General features: G+C 37.2%; 1 protein-coding gene across 3 annotated transcripts in view; it reads left to right on the top strand.

Annotated features, from left to right (window-relative positions):
- Nucleotides 1-21123, top strand: part of ARHGEF3 (Rho guanine nucleotide exchange factor 3) — a 120360-nt gene that overhangs the window by 53584 nt on the left and 45653 nt on the right. For 2 of the 3 annotated variants that reach the window (XM_030500560.1, XM_030500563.1), the window contains one exon: nt 12533-12595. In XM_030500560.1, the coding sequence (XP_030356420.1) occupies nt 12533-12595 (63 nt within the window). Of the gene's footprint in view, nt 1-1579; nt 1632-12532; nt 12596-21123 lie in introns of those variants that run through there. The other variant, XM_030500562.1, reaches the window with a different exon arrangement.

Genomic DNA, 21123 nt, shown 5'->3' with positions numbered 1-21123 from the left:
AAGCTGGTTTAGATCACCCATTTTCACTTGCCACATAAAGCATTGTGGTTCAATCGCTTGTGGTGATTATGGATTCCATTTTAGCAGGTCAATATTTTGTATTGTTTTCTGGTTAACTTTGTCTAAGGGATGTCAATAGCTGTATTTGTCTCAATGTTGAAGAGGGCTGCTTAAATGCACATCGAAACTGGTATATACAGCTCATATGCAAATATAAATTTCCATATAAAGCATGGCAATTTATGTATTTTGATAAGCACCTCATGCAACTTAGCTTTTCTTACACTGAAGTAGTGTAAGTTAATATAATGGCCAAAAGAGGCAATTAACTGAGTATATATTAAAGGAAAACATGTACTAGAAGGTGCTGGTGACCTAACTGGCAGTTTGAGAGAGACCACCGAAGACTTGCTGATTACCAGGTCGGTGTGTCTCAGTCATTCTTGTGGGAAGAATGATTTAGCATGCAAATACGAGAGCTCTCAAGGAAGCAATCTATTTTGCAGTTTGGATTACAAGTCTGGAACCTAACTAATCCTGTCACTTTATGAACTTCAAGTTGTCAGTCCCATTGATGGCCAGTGTATATGTGTCCAGGGAGTCCTTGCAGGAGGAAATCTGCAGTCTTGAAATTTGAAGTGCACTGGGAAATTTTATGTCGTTGAGGTAGCAACAATCTTTTTTGATATTTTTAAGGCAGCAGTAACTTCCAGCTGAATGCTTTCTTGATGTTTAAGGTATATAGATTTCCAAACTCCTGTGAAATTAAGATTCCCAGAGTTTCATAAGATGCGGTTGCAAAATGCTTGCTTATCTAGATTGGTGGAGAATCAGCAAAAATGGAGTTTGTTTTATTGGTTATATTGAACTACCAAGCATAAAATCAAATTTTGCACTTCCTTGGCACGTCCTTACATGCAAAATGTGGGCGCTCTGCCAAGTTTATCTTTGGGCCTTGATTCTGAGCTGATTTGAAATCATTCTGTCCTGAGTTCTTGCTATTATGCCTGTTAATTTAAGAATTCCTGCTTCAGAGATCCTTTAATTTCTGAAACACTGAAAGTTTTGTGTAAACTAAATGTTTGAAAGTTCCACCCGGTGGCTACCAGATGTTTTGTTTTCTGGTGCATCTACATTTGGAGATAGTTGTCTGCCCTTGAGTTTACAGGCCATTACTGATGCTTAAGACTGAGAATTGCAGAGGCAGAGGATGGACTGTGTTTCAGCTACTGAGGCTTAAAGCCTCCAAAGACCTACCTTGAAAAATAAGTTAATTATATTTTTTACTTTACCATACTGGTGCTGTTCACTTGTTAGTAATTTTTAAAACACTTCTGTCTGTTTAAAATATTATTGGAAGCAATCTATGAGAGAAAACCACACAGTGATAGACAGGACAATACATATCACTCAGCTTCTGACACTTGTAATACACTGCATGACAGGAAGCGAGAGCAAACTCTGTGGCTGCATGGGGAGGAGTTCCTGCTGAAAACTGAAGGAGACACACATAGGGACTCCTTTGTAGTAAAGACTTTTCATTATCACGCTGAAAATTAAGAAACTTCCTAAAATCCAAGTAAAATACAAAGTACCTCATGGTGTGGTGTTGCTTTTTTGTGCATCATCAGGTAAGTGTAACTTTGGGATCATGCTACATTTTATTGTTTGTATGTGTGGCATTGTATTAAGTTGAAATTGCACAGATACTGCTTTCAAGCATGCCAGGACTTAAAATTTGGTTATTAATGTAACCAAATTCTTGCTTAGCAGGAATATTTCCTTCTGTAAGGAAAGAAATTTCTTAAAAGTTTAGATAATATACTCTGATATCCCCAATGGGATGGATGACTGTTTTTCTTTGTGCAGGATGGTGGTTTTATGGTTTTGGTTTTGCTTTTCTAATTGTACATGTGTAAACATCTGTCTGTCTCCTTGTGTGAAAATGAGGATTTTGCCTGATACTAGGATTTAAATGTGAAGATTTATAGCTATGTGCAGAAGTCTATCTATTGTCAAAGTGAAAGCTGTAACAGATCCGATTTACAGTGCATGATGATTCTGCTCTGCAGCATGGGTGCAGTATCACCTGTAAAACTGGGTGCAGTTTTAGACACTGCACTTTGGAAAGATGTGGACAGAAAAGTAGCAAGATTGATAATAGCTGTAAGAAGCAAAGTTATTTCAAAATATTTGTGTATATATTGAATAAAGCTGTACTTTGAAGTTCTTATAAACATGGGGTAAAGGTGGAGGCCTGTAGTGTAAAGCAGGCAAGTCAGAGGTGTATTCAAGGGCCTATATGCTCTTTGATTTGCTATGGAGAATGTGGTTTAAGTATATTAAAGACTGGATTTTTAAGTTGGATATTGGGGGTTTTTTATGTTCCCTGTGACAATTTTCAATAGCGAGAGAGATGCTTTGACATGAATTTATTGCACAGAATGCTTTTAAGATGTTATCTGGAATGCTTTATGCAATTCTGGCTTAAATCATGTTTAAGAAGGGTAAATAAAATTTGCAACAGGCTCAGAAAGTTTAAGACTGTCAGAGAAATTGAGCTGCTCAACTAGTGAAAATCAGTTTAATAGATGTTATATGTTTGGATTCTCATTTATTATTAAGTAGCTTAAGAACAGGACTGGTGATTACTAACTGCCATGCTCGTAAACTGCTGTAGTCTTTTTGGATGTACTTAATAAGTATTTGCTGTGGGTATTTATTTTAGATATCATTCACTTGAAAATTTATAGCAGAAGACATCGAATAAATGCCATTGTTTTCATGGAACACCAAGGAGATGCATGTTTGACAAGTGAAATAACAGATTGATTAGTGTCTACTAGTATTGCTGAGCTCACTTGGAATTTTTTAAAGTTGGGTGCAAGTTCAGTATACTGTTCTCTATGTTTTGTCCAAAACGATTGAAGTCTTTAAGTCAGTGTTTGGTTGAAACTCTGCAACAAGTCTTACAAAAAGAAAATATTTCAAAAATCAGGAGTTATTGATACAGGGATATTGACCAATATTCCATGAGCCTTATTTCCTGAGAAATGAAGCTGAAGTGTCTGTATGTTTATATATATTGAACCCCAAGATAAATACAGAAGCATGTAATTTTAGTAAAAGTGGTATTGGGTTTATATGCAGAAAAAACCCCCAACATTTTGGGTGCAGCCTTTTTATCTATTCTCTGTGATGCTGATGAGCAGCATGTAGGGTGCTTGGATCAAAAGCCATATGCAGGCATCTGCCAAAGGTATGGCATCATAATGATGCTGAGTGCAGGAGGCTGGGGGAAAGCAGACTAGGAGTGGAGTATTGGAACAATAAGGGATGACTGCAGTTTATGCAAACACAAGCCAGTTGAATGCCAGTGGAGACCTAGTTTATGGAAATTGTTTCATTCTGCTGTATGTGGTTCTAGTGGTGTGCACAGCACCAGCAATCCAAGCTTTGTTTTACAATGAGAAGCTCTGTTGGAGTCTTAAAAACAAACAGTAAAACACCCAAACCTAAAAATTAAATAAAATAATAAAAATAACAAAATGTCATTAGAATGAATCTGCTTTTCAAGTGAGAAAATTTCATTGTGGCTTTTGTTCTCAGAAAGTCTTTACCTCTTACGTACACAGATGTAAGTTTTGGAACTGGAATTGGTGGTTGACAGCTGCGGTTAAATGGTCAACTGCAGCAAGTGCAGGCTATTGCTGTCTAGTCCCCATGCTTTCAAAGTGCACAAAACCTTTAAGGGTAGAGTTAGAGCATTAAAATATCCCAACTTTGATTACTCTTGCTTTTATGACTAGACCTATAATAAACTGCCTGAACACAGACATGCAAGGCGAGGAACTGCACCTTCATCATGTCAGTTTGCCAAAGGCAAAAGAATCCCGGGATTATTTGCATGCTGACTGATTATATTACTTGGGGCCACAAAGAACTGGATCTGACAGATCCCAGCTGAAAAGTACTTGTAAGAAAAACAGAAAATGAATCTAAATATTGTATGGACTCTTAAATTGCAGCTTAGTTTTCATTTATATGCTGGGCATTAGAATCCTTAGAAAGGATTCTAGGAATTTAGAATCCTTAGATATTGATGATGTTAATTAAAAGCACAGTTTATGTAGCAGTCTTCAAGTTGTGACTGAGAAATGATCATGTGATAAAGATTGCTGTTCACTCACTGTAACAAAGAACTCCTATGGAGAAAGAAATAAAAGTATGTAACTTATGTATCTGAATCTGATTCAGACTTTATAGTAAACTGTGAAGAAGTTTCAGCATGTTTAACTCTGCTAGATTCCAGTGACTGATACTCTCCCCGTCTTCTGAAAAGGGGAAGGAAGAAGGTTAAATAAAGATAGAATAAATACCAGTCCTCAAACAAAGCTCTGCTGATCCTTGTCCTTACAGCATCCCGTACATGCACACCCATTTCCTGTTGTTAATGTTAAACACATTGAATATAACTTTCATTTCATTGTTCGCTTCAGTGTTCATTTTATATTACACTGACCAGAAAATCTTAAATCCATTACAATAAGCACTGTAGAAATAAAGCTTGCTCTCTGTGGTCAGGGAAAGGTGAAAAGAAGCTGCCATTTTGACTGGCAAACATGTGAAACTCCTCAGATGTGCCTGGATAGCTTCAGTGGCAAAGTCTTAAGTGTCATAGATGACTTCAACTCCATTTCAGAATTTTCTGCTGTGTTGTAACAGACTTAGAGCAGAGTCTGTTATTTCATTTGTTTGTTTTGCTTGGGGCATCAAGAGCAAGCCAGTTCTGTTACTGACAGCAGAACACAAAGAGCCTGACGGCAGGACGTGTGCAGAGTGGGAAGCAGAGCCACAGAGCTTGCTACCAGACTCGGTGCAAACTGCAATCAGCTCATCTCTGACTGTTTCTCCTTCAAAAGGAACAAGGCTTTTGTTTAGGTTTCTGTGTCACCCTTGAGAAAACGAAACCTGCAATGTCTTTGGTTTTCTAAACAGTAGAAGGCAGTGGAAATAAATGCAGAAACCAGTTTTATTATAAAACAAATGAATTTTTGGTTCTCTTTAGAGCTTAAGCAAGTTCTTTTTGCCAGTGTAACAAAGAACTGTGATATTGGAATGCGGCGTAGCAAGTTCTGTTCTGTTTTTAAAATTCTGCATTAGATTTCAGTATTCTGAAGTTACGGTCCCCCAAAGCACGTGTGATGCATCATTCAGCTAAAAGAAAGCCAGTGTGCTCTGAGAGAACTTGTTTTAAGACGCTGTTGTCTTCCCGTACTTTCAAGCTCTTAGAACTGTCAATGGTATGGCTGTGGAAGTGAAAGATAAGCAGGAGGATTACTGGCGCTGGCATGAAGATGAGTGATAGCCTATGGTGAAAAGAGGGCTGGCCTTAAAAAATGATGGAAGATTGATCTCTCTCTGAATAAGCTTAAACTGGGGAATGAATTATCACCTGTTTGTGAAATTGGAATGGGTTAGCTCTGAACCAAACTTCGGAGGAACACCGTATTCAACAGGAAATTCACATATTTCCAGTTGGTTATTGCAGACAGAGATGCTTATGTGATTGGTACGACATGGCCTCCCTCTATATGGCCTTTTTTGTAGAACTGTGCATTGTATTCCCCGGGCCGTAGTTCGGGGCAGGGAGGAGGAGGAGGAAGGTGGGTTGGCATCTGTAGCTTTATTTCATCTGTGACACCAGAGTGTTAGTGCAGCAATAGTGTGCTAAGATGGAAAATGGGTGATCCTACGTGAAGCTTATTCTTGTTTCAGTATCATGAGCATTCTGGCTTGAAGTTGGGTAATGTGACACCACTGCTGCCTCTTCTAGTTCACGTCTGAAGTCTGCTCTGTGATGTTTTATCCCACCACCTGTGGCAGGAAATGTTAAATTAGTGATTGTTCAACTAACCTTCAGATAGAAGGTTATTAATCTTTTGCCTAGTAATTTTACACCCAATTTAAGTTGAATCCAAGGCTTGTTTTGTTAACTGAGTGATAACAGCAGGTGAGAAAAACGTTGGAGCGTTTGGTCAGAATTTCCTCCTGTTGTATGAAGAACACCAAACTGAAATATTTTAACTTTTTTATTTTCTGGCTGTGTCATCTGTGGAACTTCTGGAAACATTTTAAATTATTCTGGAGAATTGAAATACTGCCTATTTCCCTCCCAGTCCGGTTTGTCATTATTTCTTTCATCCTACCTCACTTCTTGCATGCCATTTAACATCTGGCTTGTACTATTTGTGCCTCATCATTTTTTACTATACCTCATCTTCAAATTGTTTTTCTTTGATTGGTTTTGGTTTTTAACTCTGTCTGATAGAGATACCATCCTTTGGGTTGCCCTTGATAGTAATATACCATAAACTGGAGAGAACATAAAACCCTGAACAGTGAATCCCTTCCTGCCTTCTCCTCACAAAGTAAAAAGGAGAAAAAGAATTCGTTGGCTAAAATGTTTTACTTTTCCTGGATTATTACAAATTTCGGCTTGGTTTGGTTTTGTTTAGTGGGCTTAATTTTCTGATTAAACTTGTATTACATAGGACAGACTTCACAAAAATGCAGTGTTCTACATTAATGAATGAATGCATTCACCGGGTCATTATTCATGACCCAATTTTCTTCCAGAAAAAGAGGCAGTTGATTAGAAAATCATTCACATATAAAATAGAGACATATGTTCACATTCATGCCTTTTTAGATGTTTTCCTTTGAAAATGCAGTGTGCGGTGATATTCTACAATGAGAATTTGGATTGGGAGTTGCTCTCATTGCACTTGCCAAAAAACATTTTAACTTGCATTTTGCCACCTGTAATCCTTTTAAAGAAACTTTGGATTATTACTGGTATGAAAAAATGACTTTAACATTTAACGGAACTGTAGTAAAGTAGCACATGCTGTGGGAAGTCTTTGTTTTTTGAAAATTGTACGTGATATATACATGTATATATGTATTTCTGTGCTCATATATGCATAGTTTTATATAGGTGTGTGTACATATATATGCACCTCCACCTACTTATATTTCTTTACCTCATGTATTACAACCTCATTTTTTCACAGTTGTTTTCTTCCAGTTAGCAGTGTTGAAGTATGCCCAGGTGTGCGTGCTGGAAAGACTGAGTTTGTTAGATACTTTCATATGAAAACAATTTGAAATGCAAATTAATGAAATGGTTTATAATTTTCTTTTATTTTTTTGGACTTTCTGGTTTTAGGGATGGAGAAAGTCTGGTTTGTAGAATGAATGGATCCTCATTTGTTAGATGGATTTCTCTTTAAAAAAAGGGCCTAAGTAAGTTTGTGTTTTGTTTTGAAATGAGTCTGACTTAAAAGGTTTAAGGGCATCATGTGCCTATGCAAATACATGTTCTTGAACTGTTATTTATTTTGATGCCAGTCTATGTGCAGACACATTTCTGAGCTGTTAGAATGGACAGATGATTTAGCAGAAGTCAGCGAATCTTCTGAAAAGCATTTCCTTCCCCGTCACAGGATGGGCTTTTTCCTACCAAGCTATTTTTGTACATCTTTGCATTTCATCTCCCAGGTGGTAAAATATAAATCTTTGGTATTGATAACTAAAACCCCGTGATGGAGAGAGGATGTAAATCCAGTCTTCCTATAACAATGTCTTATTGCTTTAATTCCTTTAATTAAATCACTGCTTTAATATATAATTGGATCTCTTACTTTCTCATCTCCTGTGAGATAATTATTGAGAACAACTCCTTCCTGCTATGTGAAGACCAGGAAGTGTTCTGTCTCTATAACCACAGCCTTTCAGGCAACACTATCACAAACATGGATCAAGATTCAGAGTTGTTATACACCCCGTCATTGTGGTCTGGGCACTTAGGGTTTTGTTGGTTGGTTGGTTGGGGTTTTTTTGTGTTTCAAAAGACAAACCCCCAAATGCATTAGAACATGCTTTTCAGTCTAGAGATACACATTCAGATTCATGTAATACATCTTTATGATCAGTTGGAAAACACAGACACATCTTTGTTCAGAATAGATACGTGTTATTGGTATGCTTTTTTCATGCAGACTTGTACACCCTTTTTAAGGTCTACAAATATTGTGCAGAAAAGGGGACTTACCTCAGCATTGCAAGCTGTCCTTTTTTCCCAAGAAGATGAAGATCTTCATGATGTTTTTCAGTTTAGTTTGTTTCAAGTACATACAAGTTCTAATAAAGAATTCTTCTGCAGTGAAATAGGTGGCATTTGTCCATTGCTCACAGCCCAATGCAGAGTCATCACAGGATTGTGTATTTAGTGTATTTCATCTAGTGCTGCAGTATGGCATTACTCATGTACCTGATATACACTGGAGATGATGAGTGTTCATGTCTATTATAAGGATGGTATACTACCCTTTTAATTGGATTATTTTTGATATTACACTGAATTTTGAATAGGGGTGGGTACTAATTGGATAGCTCAGCTTAAAATTTCAGAAATGTTCACATTAGTAGCTTTAATGTGCTTCCCAAGAGTGGAGATAGGGAACTCTAGTGGTCATATGGCCTAAAACTTTTATCCTTTGTTTCATAGTATCCATAATATATTGGGGCTTCTTACAGGATTTTAATGAAAACAAAACCTGATACAATCTAACTTATATGGCTCTGTTAAAACAACATGCGTATGCACTATATTAGAATGTGATTATGTATTACACATGTAAGGAATGTAACTTGTGTATGTAAGTCAGGCATGCTCAGGTATCCATAAGGGCCTCAGCTTTTCTATCCCTTGACATGTTTGTGGTTAAATCTTCTGCAGTTTTCTGTCAGATCTCAGTGTGGGTATGCTCCTGGGCTTACTAGTGTATGTCATCTTAATATAGCACATTCAGTGTGGGATTTCTTTCTCCCTGGTACACATGCTTCTTCAAGCCATGGAGTTCTAAAAAAAAAAAAGCTGTTAAATTGTATTAAAACTGGTGATTGCTGCAGCCATATAAGAAATATTAACAAGAACTAGGGATGCTTCATGTGCAAGGTAATAAAATGGAATGAAGAAATCAGTCCTTTGTCCCTAGTGCTATGCCTGGGCCAGTGCAGGTGTCATGTTGAATTAAAGATTCACACATTGTTTTTTTGGCTTAACATAGTCCTGTGTGACAATATAAGCTGGTATGAAAAACCTACCGTGATACAATATGATGCAGTTAGGATTTGTTTGTTACGTTTATTTGACATTCAAGCAATGTCTGCAATAGATATTTGATCCTCTTGGAGCACTGCCTACTAAAATTGTCTCAGTAAGTTCAACTCTTTCATTAATATGGCACTTAACTGATTTCGGTATTTGAGCTATGAATTCATTTTGCTGTCACAGATTTTTGGCTTTGCAGCGAACCTTACTCCACTACAAATGTGTGCCATACATACAGTGCTTAATCATGTTCATCTTAAAGCTATCACACTGTACTTCCAGGATCTTCTGTTGATATTGAAATGGAGTGAAGTTTGTATTACTTGATGTGCCCTGTGATTTAAAACATAAAATGGAGAGCAGCATTTAAGGGGTGGTTTTCTGGAACATGAGAGATTCATAGGTCAGCTGCATTGTGCTGTGGCAACCGAGACAGGACTTGTAACTCCTTTGGGTAAAAGATACTCACAAAGAGCAGGGATTAATTTAATGAGCACCTTATGCTCCCTGCACAATATCCACTGCAATCTTTGCTTCTAATCCACTTATTATGGGCAAAGAAATTTATCTGGTAGCTCAATTTACTGGATTTTTTTTGTTGTTTTTGCATGCCATGGTGTCCCATCCCTCCCCCCTTGTACAATGGCAGTTGCCCTTGAAACTCTTAGAAAATTTGAAACCTTAGTCTTGCCTGCAGCGGCTGATATTTAGAATTTCTGTATGAAATTGTCTTGCATAGCTGCTGAGACAAACTTACAGACAACATTAGTATAATATTTGCAAACTTCCAGATAACCAGAAGAGTACAGTATACATGTCGTTAGCAGGATTTGTATGTGTGTGTTGCTTTTCAGTAAGTAGATCTAAAAATAAAGATGGGGTGAGCCTTTGTTTAGGACAATGAAGTGTAAGGTAGAGGAAGGCGTCTACTTTGTGGAGGCAGCCCCAGATTCGTTCAATATGTAATTGCTTTTCTTACAGTTTACCTGTTTTTTCATCCCTTTCGGCATGTACATCACAGCTGATACTGATTTGTTCCTCATGAGTGTACTGTGATTCAGTTATATAACCAAAGAGGTTGTCTCTGCAGAAGATATGAGCATGTTAATATTCACTACTTACTATGTTCTCTGCTGTGCTTTACCTGAATAGCCAAATAGCCTTGCCTTGGACACTTGTCCTCATGGACACTGCTTTGTCCCTGATACCTCTGTGTTTTGAAGCCACTTTGAATGCAGTAGTTAGAAGCCCACACGTAATTGTCCTTGTGTAACTTTCCTACTACAGTAACAGGATGTCCTGTCTCGTTCAAACTCACTTTAATCGTGTAGCCTTGCTTGTACTTCGTATTATGTAATTTGCATCTGGCCATCTGTACCCCAGAATCATCAGTTAGTACAGATTCACGTTACCACATCCATAGATAACTGTCATTAACCCTTCTCTTGTAGAAATCTGTATTCCAAATCTGAACACCCTTTGTCTTGACTTAACCTGTGCCCACTGTAGGGGAAGGATGGTACCTCTTAGTTTTTAGTCTCTTGTTTCCAAAATAAAGACTTAGTGTCAACGTAAGTAGAATCACTATATAATCTTTTGAGGAAAACTAAAGAATATATGCATTTGTATCTACAGAAGTCTAATTAGGTTTGAAGAATAGTCTGCAACATGTTCACCAGGATCTTAGGAAATATTACCCTTGGGGCAAAGAACTGACTTTACAGATCTCATCCCTGTTTTGGTTTTTTTCATCATCACCAGTTCACACTGGCTGACCCTAGAATAATAATTCAGATTAGTTTATCCAGTGAAAGAAAAAAAATATCCAACCACCCCATAAAACACCACTCAGGATAAACAAATTACTCCATTGTTTCAGATATTTATGTTCATTGCTCACTGTGGTCTGGTCCAGAAATTACGTGTTCTACTCTGTCCTTTAGCTTGTTGCTAAATATCTGAGCTATAACTGAGGGGGATTTGGTTGTGCATAGTCTGAGGGTGAGAAAACTTATGATCCAGTTTCTGTTTCTGAATAATGACGGTATTAAAGCACAGCTGTCCTTGACTGTGTGATTATCATTGTGAGAAAAAACTGAGACAAGTTACTTCCTAAAAAAAATAGCAAAATTGTATTTAAATATGATTACGCAAGTCTAAGATCAGCTGGAAACTAGTGAGGAAATATAAAAAGTTTCAACACCTGTAGTTTAATTTTAAAACCATGAAATCGAAACTTCTGGATTTTATGGTAAATATTCTTTATCTTTGTTCATCAGAGGAAGAGTTTTCAGAAACCATACGCTTGACCTAGTAAATGCATTGGGTTTTTTTACTGACTTGATGGAATAAAACCTCTTGGCTTCAGAAGAGCTCGAAGCATGGGTACTGGGGTACAGTTTTTATATATAATTTTCTGTTAATAATTAAAAAATACCTGCACAATGTGCAACTTCTGCCTTTTAGCTGAGCTTTTGTCATCTCATAAGATAGGAGCTCCATATGGTATCTGCGTGGGGTTTTTTGTTCTTTAAATTGCTCATCTTTTGACTTTTGTAGACTGGAAACTAAATCCTGGCTATTACGTGTGAATGCTTATCTCTAGCTGACAGTAGAAGACAACACAGCTGGATAAATAAGGATCATGTATTCTGTGACTCTCTTGTTTCCCGAATCTTCCTGGCCTGGTAGAAAATGCAGAGCTCTGTTAAATGCAATTTCATACTTTTTTGAAGGGCATGAAGATTAATCTTGTGGTGAACCTGTGAAATGAGGTGAGGGAGGGCTTGCCAATTTCCAAACCAAAACCGGGATATAGAGCAGAATCACTGACATGGGTAGTGAAATCCAAATATATGTTAATGTAATTCCTGCACCTAATGAAATTCCTGTCACCTATTATCCTCACTATGTAATATTGGCTGTCTGGGAATAGTACTTGATTGCTGAATGTTTTGAAAAATCTAAGTATAGGCTTTTGACACAAAATAAGTTTTTCCTCCTGACAGTCTCGTTAGTTACAGAAGTTCATATCAAGTGCCAAAATACAATTTACAATATCCAATAATAGCTCATGCTTTTAGTTAGAAATAAGTTTCCTAATTGAAGTGAACCTAACATTTTTTAGGCCGAAAAAGGAACAGCATTTAATTTACTAATGTGCTAATAGGTAGCTTTTGAACTTGTGAAAATAGAGTTTATATTCACATGCATGGTGATGATAATGATGATAATGATGATGAGAGGAAAACTATTAACTATATATATGTATGTGTATGACTTCATTGTATTTAAGCTAGAGGTACTTGGTACTATTCATCAAAACTGAGCTTTTCTTTTCTTTTTGTTTTATAGAAAAAACGAAAGCAGAGTACTCAAGATGAAGATACAATCAGCATCTGCAGCCTGGATACAAGCGTGAGTAATTTCATTTCCCTTTTTTGCTTTCCCTTCCCACTCTCAGAATTCAAGTCTGGACAAATTGCAGTGTATCTTCAGGAATGGCCAATTTATTTTAATGGACAATTTATAGAAATACTATAAATACTTATATAAATACTGTAACTGTCAGAGTGACTTTCTTTGAGAGGGAAGGTGTCTTTGGTTTTGAAAGTCAGCCTGGCATGTGACCTCAGAACAACACCCTCGGGTTTTTTAGCTGTAAGTAATGGTTCAAGTGTGCCCATCAAAACCAAATGGTGCCATTGACGTTAAAACAAGTTGGGCAGGAAGAATTATGCATTTTCTAATGATCTGTGTTCCTGCCAATTGGATTACAATCATCCTAGTAAAGGAGGACTGTCACCTTTGTGAGCCTTCTGGACATGACAAATAAACTACTGTTTTTCCTTTCACATCATATTTTGCTGATGGATCACGACAAAGACAATGCTGAATATGTATCTAGATTGAATACCTGCTCCTTCAGTCCCAAGTGTCTCATGTCATTAGAAAATATCAGAGTCTTCTAGCTGCACTGTGGAATGTTGCAGCATGAAACGGGCAGTTGGAATCCAGCTGTCTGTGGCTGAATGCTGATCTCTAGAAGCATTTTATTCTCTGTGCGTGTGCCTAAAAAGTGCAAGAAAAATGAGACATGCTGCTGTGATGCTATTTATATTGGGGAAAGATGTGCCTTTTGTCAGCTTGGGTTTTGCTCTTAGAGAGCCATCATTGACATTGCAAACAATCAGAGATTTCGTTCCAGGGCAGAGAGTTGGTTGTCTTTTCTTGTGATGTCTGAGAAGGCAAATTTCAAAAAGAAGGCAAAATTAGAAAAGAATCAGTTCATACCTCACAGAAAGAACTGTAGTGGTGTTATGCAAAATCACCTTATTGTGTTGCTCTTCACTATTTGTATACAAGGTAACTTATGCCCCCCAAAACCAGGGGGAGAAACAAAAGAGAAGTATCTAGAATAAGTTATAACCGTTTCCATATACGAAGCAGTCAAATGTACTGAAACTTATATAAACTGAAATCAAATATACTGGGGGAAAAAATGGTGGGTGATAAGTTCTGTGAAATATGATCAGTGTAAGGTAATTCATTTTCTTGTGATTAGGGGCACAAAATGAAACTCTCTGTAGATTCATACGAAAGCAAAAGGGCTCCTTCCTCACCTAGCATGCAGTGGCAGAATTCTGGCACAGGGTGTTCTGGGTACCAGAGGTTAGCAGGAGTTCAAAAAGTGGATTGGACAAAATCATGGAAGTAAAATCCATCAACATTATTAGACCAAGTAAAACGGTCCATCTGAAGAAATCTTTGAACTTGGATATTTCTGAAGTCTGGGAGAGTAAACTATGTGTGTAGGTGTTTACTCTGCTTTCACACACCTCCCTGGACATCTCTTCTATTACCATTGCTGGACATGGTGCTGGCGTCAGAGAGATCCATTCTTAGCCTGAATGATCGTCATTCTGAGATGACTTTAATTAGCCCAATATGCTCCCTTTTTTCTTCAAGCAATGACAGTTTTGAAATAACATAGTGAGGGCTCTGCACTTAGTTGGAGCCTTTGGATTGTGGCATGATATAAATAACTAAATGTTCACGTTCCTTTGTCTAGCAACTCTCTTATGTCTTTGAAAAGATGTGCCAAATTGCTTATATATATATCCTCAATGAAAGCATTTATTTTCCAGGGCAGTGGCTAAGAATATGAAAATTGGAATGCATGTGTTCCCTATTATGGGTTTAGATTCTAACTGGGATAATGATAGACTATTAAATTTTTTACAGATAATAAATCTCTCAAGACTCTGTAATAAAATTGGTTATTTTTTATTAAATAGCATATGTATTTAACAAATAAGCATATTAGACTTTCCTGTGCAGCATGCTTTCTGGTTTATATAATTAGGTGAATGCCTCCTGTTCCGTTCTTCCAGCTCACTTAGCTGCCGCTGTAAGGAAGTGCTGTCAATCCCATGCTGCACTCACTGCCACTGGCTTCACAGGCAGCACCTCACAGATACGCTGCTTTTTTGTACTTGCCAATGGAAAGATCTGGCCATCTTTTACTGTCTTAAGTTTCCAGTTTGTGTGAGTGCATCTGTTCAGCACCTCTGTCCAGGAGATGGTGGGGGATGGCAAAGAAGGAGGCTATTAACTATTTAAAGACTGGATTGCTTCATACTTGGAAAGCAACATACCTATGGGCCTCCTGCGAATTTACATCATCATCTGTCTACAATCTTTTGATAAAAATAGCTTTTTATATTTTACTTTTCTATGACTGACCATAGCCAGACACACCTGTCTTTGCCAGGGGAGTCAGTCGTAAAGACAGAATTTCCTTTCACAGGAAATGCTGGTTCGAGCTTTGCTGACTCAGGACAAGGACTGGTAACTTAAGCATGTTAACAGATCTTTGTATTTGTTTAGTGATCTGGACTGGTACTGATGCTTCAGGAGTTGATAAACTGGCTTATGAAACTACTGGTTGCTTTTGGCTCATTTTATTGCCAGCTTCAAGAAGTGGATTTGTAAATCCCCTCAATGTCAAGTAGTTTGTGATAACTTGTGACAGATGTGGCCAGCAGACTGTGAGGGCTGAGGGCCAGAACACACAGGGCCGCTGCAGTCTGAAGTCTGTATTTAAAGGAAAATGTAGATAATATCTGATGTGCTCTTGTTCACGTTGGTGTTGCCTGCAAGGCTTAACCTGTGTCATCTGTACAGTTCACTCAGCCTGTAGTGCGTTTCATGCTCGTGCTCTTAAAATGGTGATATGTTCTAGATTTGCATAAGCATATTGATTTACAGACATGATATAATTAACATGGCTTATATAAACTTCAGATGTTATAGCTGTCCCTTTCAAGCTTGGAGAACTGGGACCGAGAAACTGAGACGGCTTTAAAGGGCTAAGTACTTTTCTGTGTTTAAAACACCTCCTTATAGCTCTACAGTTCTCTGTATTCCTCCTTGTGCAGACAGTGGATGTCCCCTTAAATTCTGAGCTGCTTTGAGGTGTTTTTTCTGCCCGTGTTTTCATACCTTGCTGCTGCTTTTGTTGTTTTGCAATACCCAGGCTTTGAAACATGGATCTTCAGTCTATGCAACCTTCTTCTGAGCCTGGGGGAGTGCTGGAGGTTTGTGCTCCTCAGTCAGGGTCAAGGATCCAGTCCTTTAGCTGTGTTCTGCACCTTGCTTGGGAACAGGGTATTGATGTAGCTTCTGTAGGCCAACTGGTCTTCGACAATTTTGAGCTGTTTATATATAGTTAGTATATCTCACTAGGCAAAGTGGTGATGGGCACTGTTTTCTGGAGACTTTTACACAGAGCACTCAGCAAGGTAGTTAAAAGCAATGTATTTTTAATGGCTATTGCAAAAGAGGTAACTGCAAAATAGTTGAAATCTTGTAATGGTGATAGATGATACCATGTGCCTCATGAGTCTCAGATTTGTAAAATCGTAAGTGACTCTGGAGGTATCGGGAGCCAAAAGCTGGTAAAACCTAATACAAAGCTTGCACTTTTCTGAATAAAATTGTACTTTCTTAGTCAAAGTCCTCTGCAGAAGAGGAATAAGGGCAATGGTGTGCACTTCTCTGCAATCAGTTGTATGCTAAATTTGTTGTAAATTCATGGAAGTTGCTTTTGTTTTCTTTTGTTATTGAGGCGAAGGAACATAAGTACCTGACGAAATAAACAAGTAAACACATTCATAAAGATGGTAACATTCCATATGCACAGCCTCAGAAGAGTTATTTATTGTAGTTATTTAGAACAGTTATTACTGAAAATAAAACTCTTCCAAATGGTCATTTCTTAGTGCATTCCGAACTAGAAAAGTCTGACTGCTCATCTGTCTATTTGCAAGTTAATAGAATGCGCCCCAATATAAAATACAAACAAGAAGTTACCCAGACTTAAGCTGCATTTGCATACACTAGATCAGAGTTGATTATTTTTGATTGCTTTTAGTGCTGAGTGATCATTTGTTATGTATTTGAGAGTCAATTTAACAGAAATATTCCTTGACCTAATTAAACTTAATTATAAACTCAATAATATCTGATTGCCAAGATATGGCGAGCTAGCTTTAAAAAGCTTAGAGAGGATTACTTCTACATCAGTTTATCAGAGTTGAGATAATTAAAATATACATTGTATCTGGGTCATTTTATTTCCATAAACTCTGGTCTGTGGCATGTTCAGAGTATAAAAGGTCTTCAGCTTGCCCGGTAAGATGTATACAATATGTCTGAATTATGCATGACTTCTTAATATCGCTCTATTGCATAGGTGGTCAGTGCTCCATCTGGATTCAAACTTCATTATAAAGTGATTGTTCTTAATCCATTATTAATCCATCATATGATTGTTATAGACTAGACACTGTCTGCTGTTGGTGGTATTTTTAATAGCATAATGTCATTTATCTTAAGGCTATGTTTTGTTATTTTCTTGCTGTTGCTCTTTAAACAAGGCCTACAAGTGCTCTAGTGGAAAAATGTATAAACCTCTGGTTATGCTGCATTCTTTTTGTTTTTCCACACATTCTGGAATGATCTCAGGCTTCCTGTGTAGTGTTGCAATACAATGGCTCTTTACTTACGTGAACAGCTTCTCAGAATCTGGCTGAGTGTTCCAGTAAATCTCACAGATTAACAACCATACTCAGCAGATTGTTAAAACGAACTTTCTTTAAGGTTTAACTCAAACTATAACAGTATCTCACTGTGACTCGCAAGCATCTATTTGTCTGCTGCTATTTAAATTCACGTACAAGACATAATATGCATACAGCATCCTTTCCTACAGTTCAGAGAATCCACTGACCTCAGGGAAATTGTTCCCTTTTATTTTTTTTCCTTTTCAGAAATGGGACGTGGAAGAAAAAAGACTTCGGTTAATTAACGTACGTGTCAAATTCAGCACAACTCTGCCTGTATGCAAGACCATTAAATGATCTTGTGTGTGTTAAGGGTTCCAAAAGTGGGTTTCTTTGTTGTTCATGTGCAGTGTTCAGATTGTCTTAGTAGTTCTAATGTGCTACGTGTTTCATATAAAACAAGTTCTGCTTACAGACAAAAAAGAAAGAGTACCTGAGTAAAGAGTACCTGTTACTCAAGGGGGATCTGTAACTGAAAAATGACTGGAAAATGGGGATCAGAGAAGGAAGATGCAATTTAAGGAGGCAGGCTACAGTCATCTTGTCTTTGGCAAGCTAACAAAGCCTTAGGAAAACAATATTGCCCATGGGTCTCTAATTTCATATTTTATAGAAAAGGAATAGTTTACATTAATAAGTAATATTTAAAGTATTTATTTATATACTTTATATATAAATAGATATTTATATACTTAATATCTATTTATGCCAGCATTTAAAATATTATCAACTAAATGGAAAAACATTATTATTTTTAGGAAAGTAAAAGTGTGACCACAATAAGCATTGTGTTCTGCAGAATTACTGAAGCTGCTGCTGTATCAGCAGAAAGTTTAACATAGGTAAAGTATTCACAGGCAAAATGAGGAGAGGGCAGAGAGGCTTTCAGATGTTATTTAAATGGAGTTTATATAGAAGGTATATGTAAAATCTGCGACTTGTACTAAGCTCTGAAGCAGCATATTATACTGCTTGTAGTAAGTACTTCTAAGCTCTCTTGGCCACATCTACATAAACTGCAGTCCAGCACTCCTTAAGCTACCGCAGTTGTTTTGTGTGTGGTATACTAGAAGTGAGTTTTTGATTAATGTCCTTTAATATCTTTTCTATCCTGTGCTGTCTTTAGGACAGTGACTTTTTAGGCAGATGGTGGTTAGCGGTGTGGTATTTTCCACTCACTGTTCATATCTCTTTGCAGTGTAGCAGTTTGATAAATAGAATATTATTTTCTTGAATGATGCTGGTTTTCTTTATGATATTCTTCCATAATGGAAAAAGGGAATTGAAGTTTGGATTCAGTTTAAATTACTTTTGGGTTACAGAATGAGACTTGACGTATGCTTATTTTCAACATGGCAATGTCAGGAGCATTTGTGAGCAGAAATTAGCCAGATGTTATTGACAGCTATGAAGTTGGATATCCATTAAAAAATGCGTGTGGTGATTGGCTTGATAAAGAGTCACAGAGGAGATGTAGTTACATTTTCGTAATGAAATTGAATCTAGAGCCAAGAGTTATTATGTTTGGTTTCTTCGGAGGTCAAAATAAAAACTGATATTAGTTCTATAGTGATAAATATTCTATAATCCAATACATTTTCTAAAATTAAATTTTATAAATCATCATTGGTAACTTGATTTTATATTGAATCTATAATATGAAGCATGCAGACAGAATTTGGGGGAAATAAAATGAAGGCTCCGTGTAAGCGATGTGCTGTGTGTGCCCTTTAGTCAGAATTGAGTTCTTCCAAGTTATGTTCTACTTTTGATTGAAACAGTCTACTTGTAATTACTCCGTTGAAGAGGGAAAGGATGTTCCATTCATCTCCAGGTAACTGCTGGGAGTGCTTGACATAGTCCAGTGCTTACTGAAGTCTCAAATGGAAGTCAAGCCAGGATTTCATTGAATTAGCATGGCTGTATATTTTAAAGTCCATAAATTTCTGTAATGTCGACTACATTTTGGCTATGCCTCTAGAAGTGACCAACTGTAACAGGAAATTAAGTTTGTACATAAATACACCGGAATGCCTCTGTAACATCATAGGGTTAGGACAGGCCTCATGAGGGCACTTCTGCCATCCATTTCTCTTGGTGGTTGAATTAAATGATAATGAAGTTACTCATTACAGATACTTCTGCAAGTTATTTAGAAGCCTCTGCTGCTTCTGCAGGCAAATGCAGCCTAGAGCTTCTCTGCGTCTGTTAAAAAGACTTTCCTAGTCACAAACCAGTTTCAGACACTGCTTCATACCATACATCAGATCAATTTAAGACTATAAAATCCACTGAACAGACGTGGACACCGGTCCTCTATTACACTTTTCATTGTAGCCAGAGCCTAGTGATAAGCAAAATTATTTCAGATAATGCCTTTTGCTTTACAAGGGTTAAAGATAATAGTTTTAAAGTAGTAAAATGCAGCAATAGTGGATTTTTTTTTAGTTAGGTGAATCAGAGGAGGAACTATTTGTTTCAGCAAATGGGAAGTTAAAGTAATTTTATCAGTATGTTGGCCTCATTCTCATTAAATACTAGATTATATCTGCCTGTGTCTTCTGAAGAAACCTCTTATACTGGGTTGGTGTGGGGTTTTTTTGAACTGGCTGCATATTAGCATGAAAATAATTATCAAATAACTTCTTGAACAAGAACTTCACAATAGGAAAAACATAGATAGTCCTTCCTAACTACATATCTTGTCAGTATTTTGCCATACTAGTATTACTGTACAAATTTTTAGATTTCTGGTAAGAGTAAGTTGACAAAATAGTTTTGCACAGATATTTGAGATTACATGTTTAGCTTGTATTTATTCCAGCATGAGCCTGAAGTTTTCTGTGTAACCTTCAGTGAACCATCCGACCTCTCTCTTGATCAGATTCTTATCTGCAAAATACAAATCATTATTCTTGTTTGTTTTCCTAAGCTGCTTTGTGAACAAAATGCAGAAATTTCTGGAGGCACGTTGTGCACTGCCATTGCTGAGGACTACAACTGGGAGGGTGTATGCCAGTGCAGGGTGTTAACCAAGGTCACTTCAGTGCAGAACAGAGTAGGAACACATAAGCAGGTGACCATTGAAGTTAAAAGAGAAGTGTAACATGATTTTTCATAGACGTTTCACTAGGTTTCTCTGAGGGCACCTTCCAGTGGTGTGGTGATGATTCTCTCTGTATAGCAGTGATTTCCTGATTCATTTGGTAGCTCTTAGGTCCCCTTATCTCTTGGGGATGTTTGGGTTTTTTTTGCTATTTCTTTTACCATTCCTTTGTTCCTGTAGCTGTGGAATCTGGACAACTCAAGGACATCTGCTTACAGCTTCTGACTCACTCGTTATGCAGCTGCACTCTCTTTCTTGCACTATGGTGTGAAAAGCAGCGAGAAGGGGGAAAAGCCCCCAGTAAATAAGTGTTTGGAAATGTTGTTTATAATGTTTGTCAAGAAAAGTAAATTTGTCATCCTTATACATTTGGAACAAACTTGATGTTAATATATGTTGGGTGTGAACCTGTTGTGGTAGCATAATACAGCGTGACTTATCAGCTTGATAAAGTAGAATTAAGCATTAAGGTGGTTGCTGAAAAGTCGAGTTAATTTGTAATGGTTGTTTTTTTTATGTGGGTAAGTATCTGATTATTAAAGCTTTTAAGAATTCCTGTTAGATAAACCAAGAATGTGTTCCTACTGGTGTAACTGTAAGCTCTGTAGATGCCCTGGTGATTACAAAGAGTATCCCTAGTGTTCCTGGAATTACAATTTACCTGTTTAAGCCTAAAGTTCTAATTCTATGGTTTTGCTTTTCTTTCTTTTTGC

This window comes from Strigops habroptila, chromosome 11, assembly GCF_004027225.2.
Source record: "Strigops habroptila isolate Jane chromosome 11, bStrHab1.2.pri, whole genome shotgun sequence".
Lineage (NCBI taxonomy): Eukaryota > Metazoa > Chordata > Aves > Psittaciformes > Psittacidae > Strigops > Strigops habroptila.
This window is presented reverse-complemented; position numbering and strand designations above follow the sequence as displayed.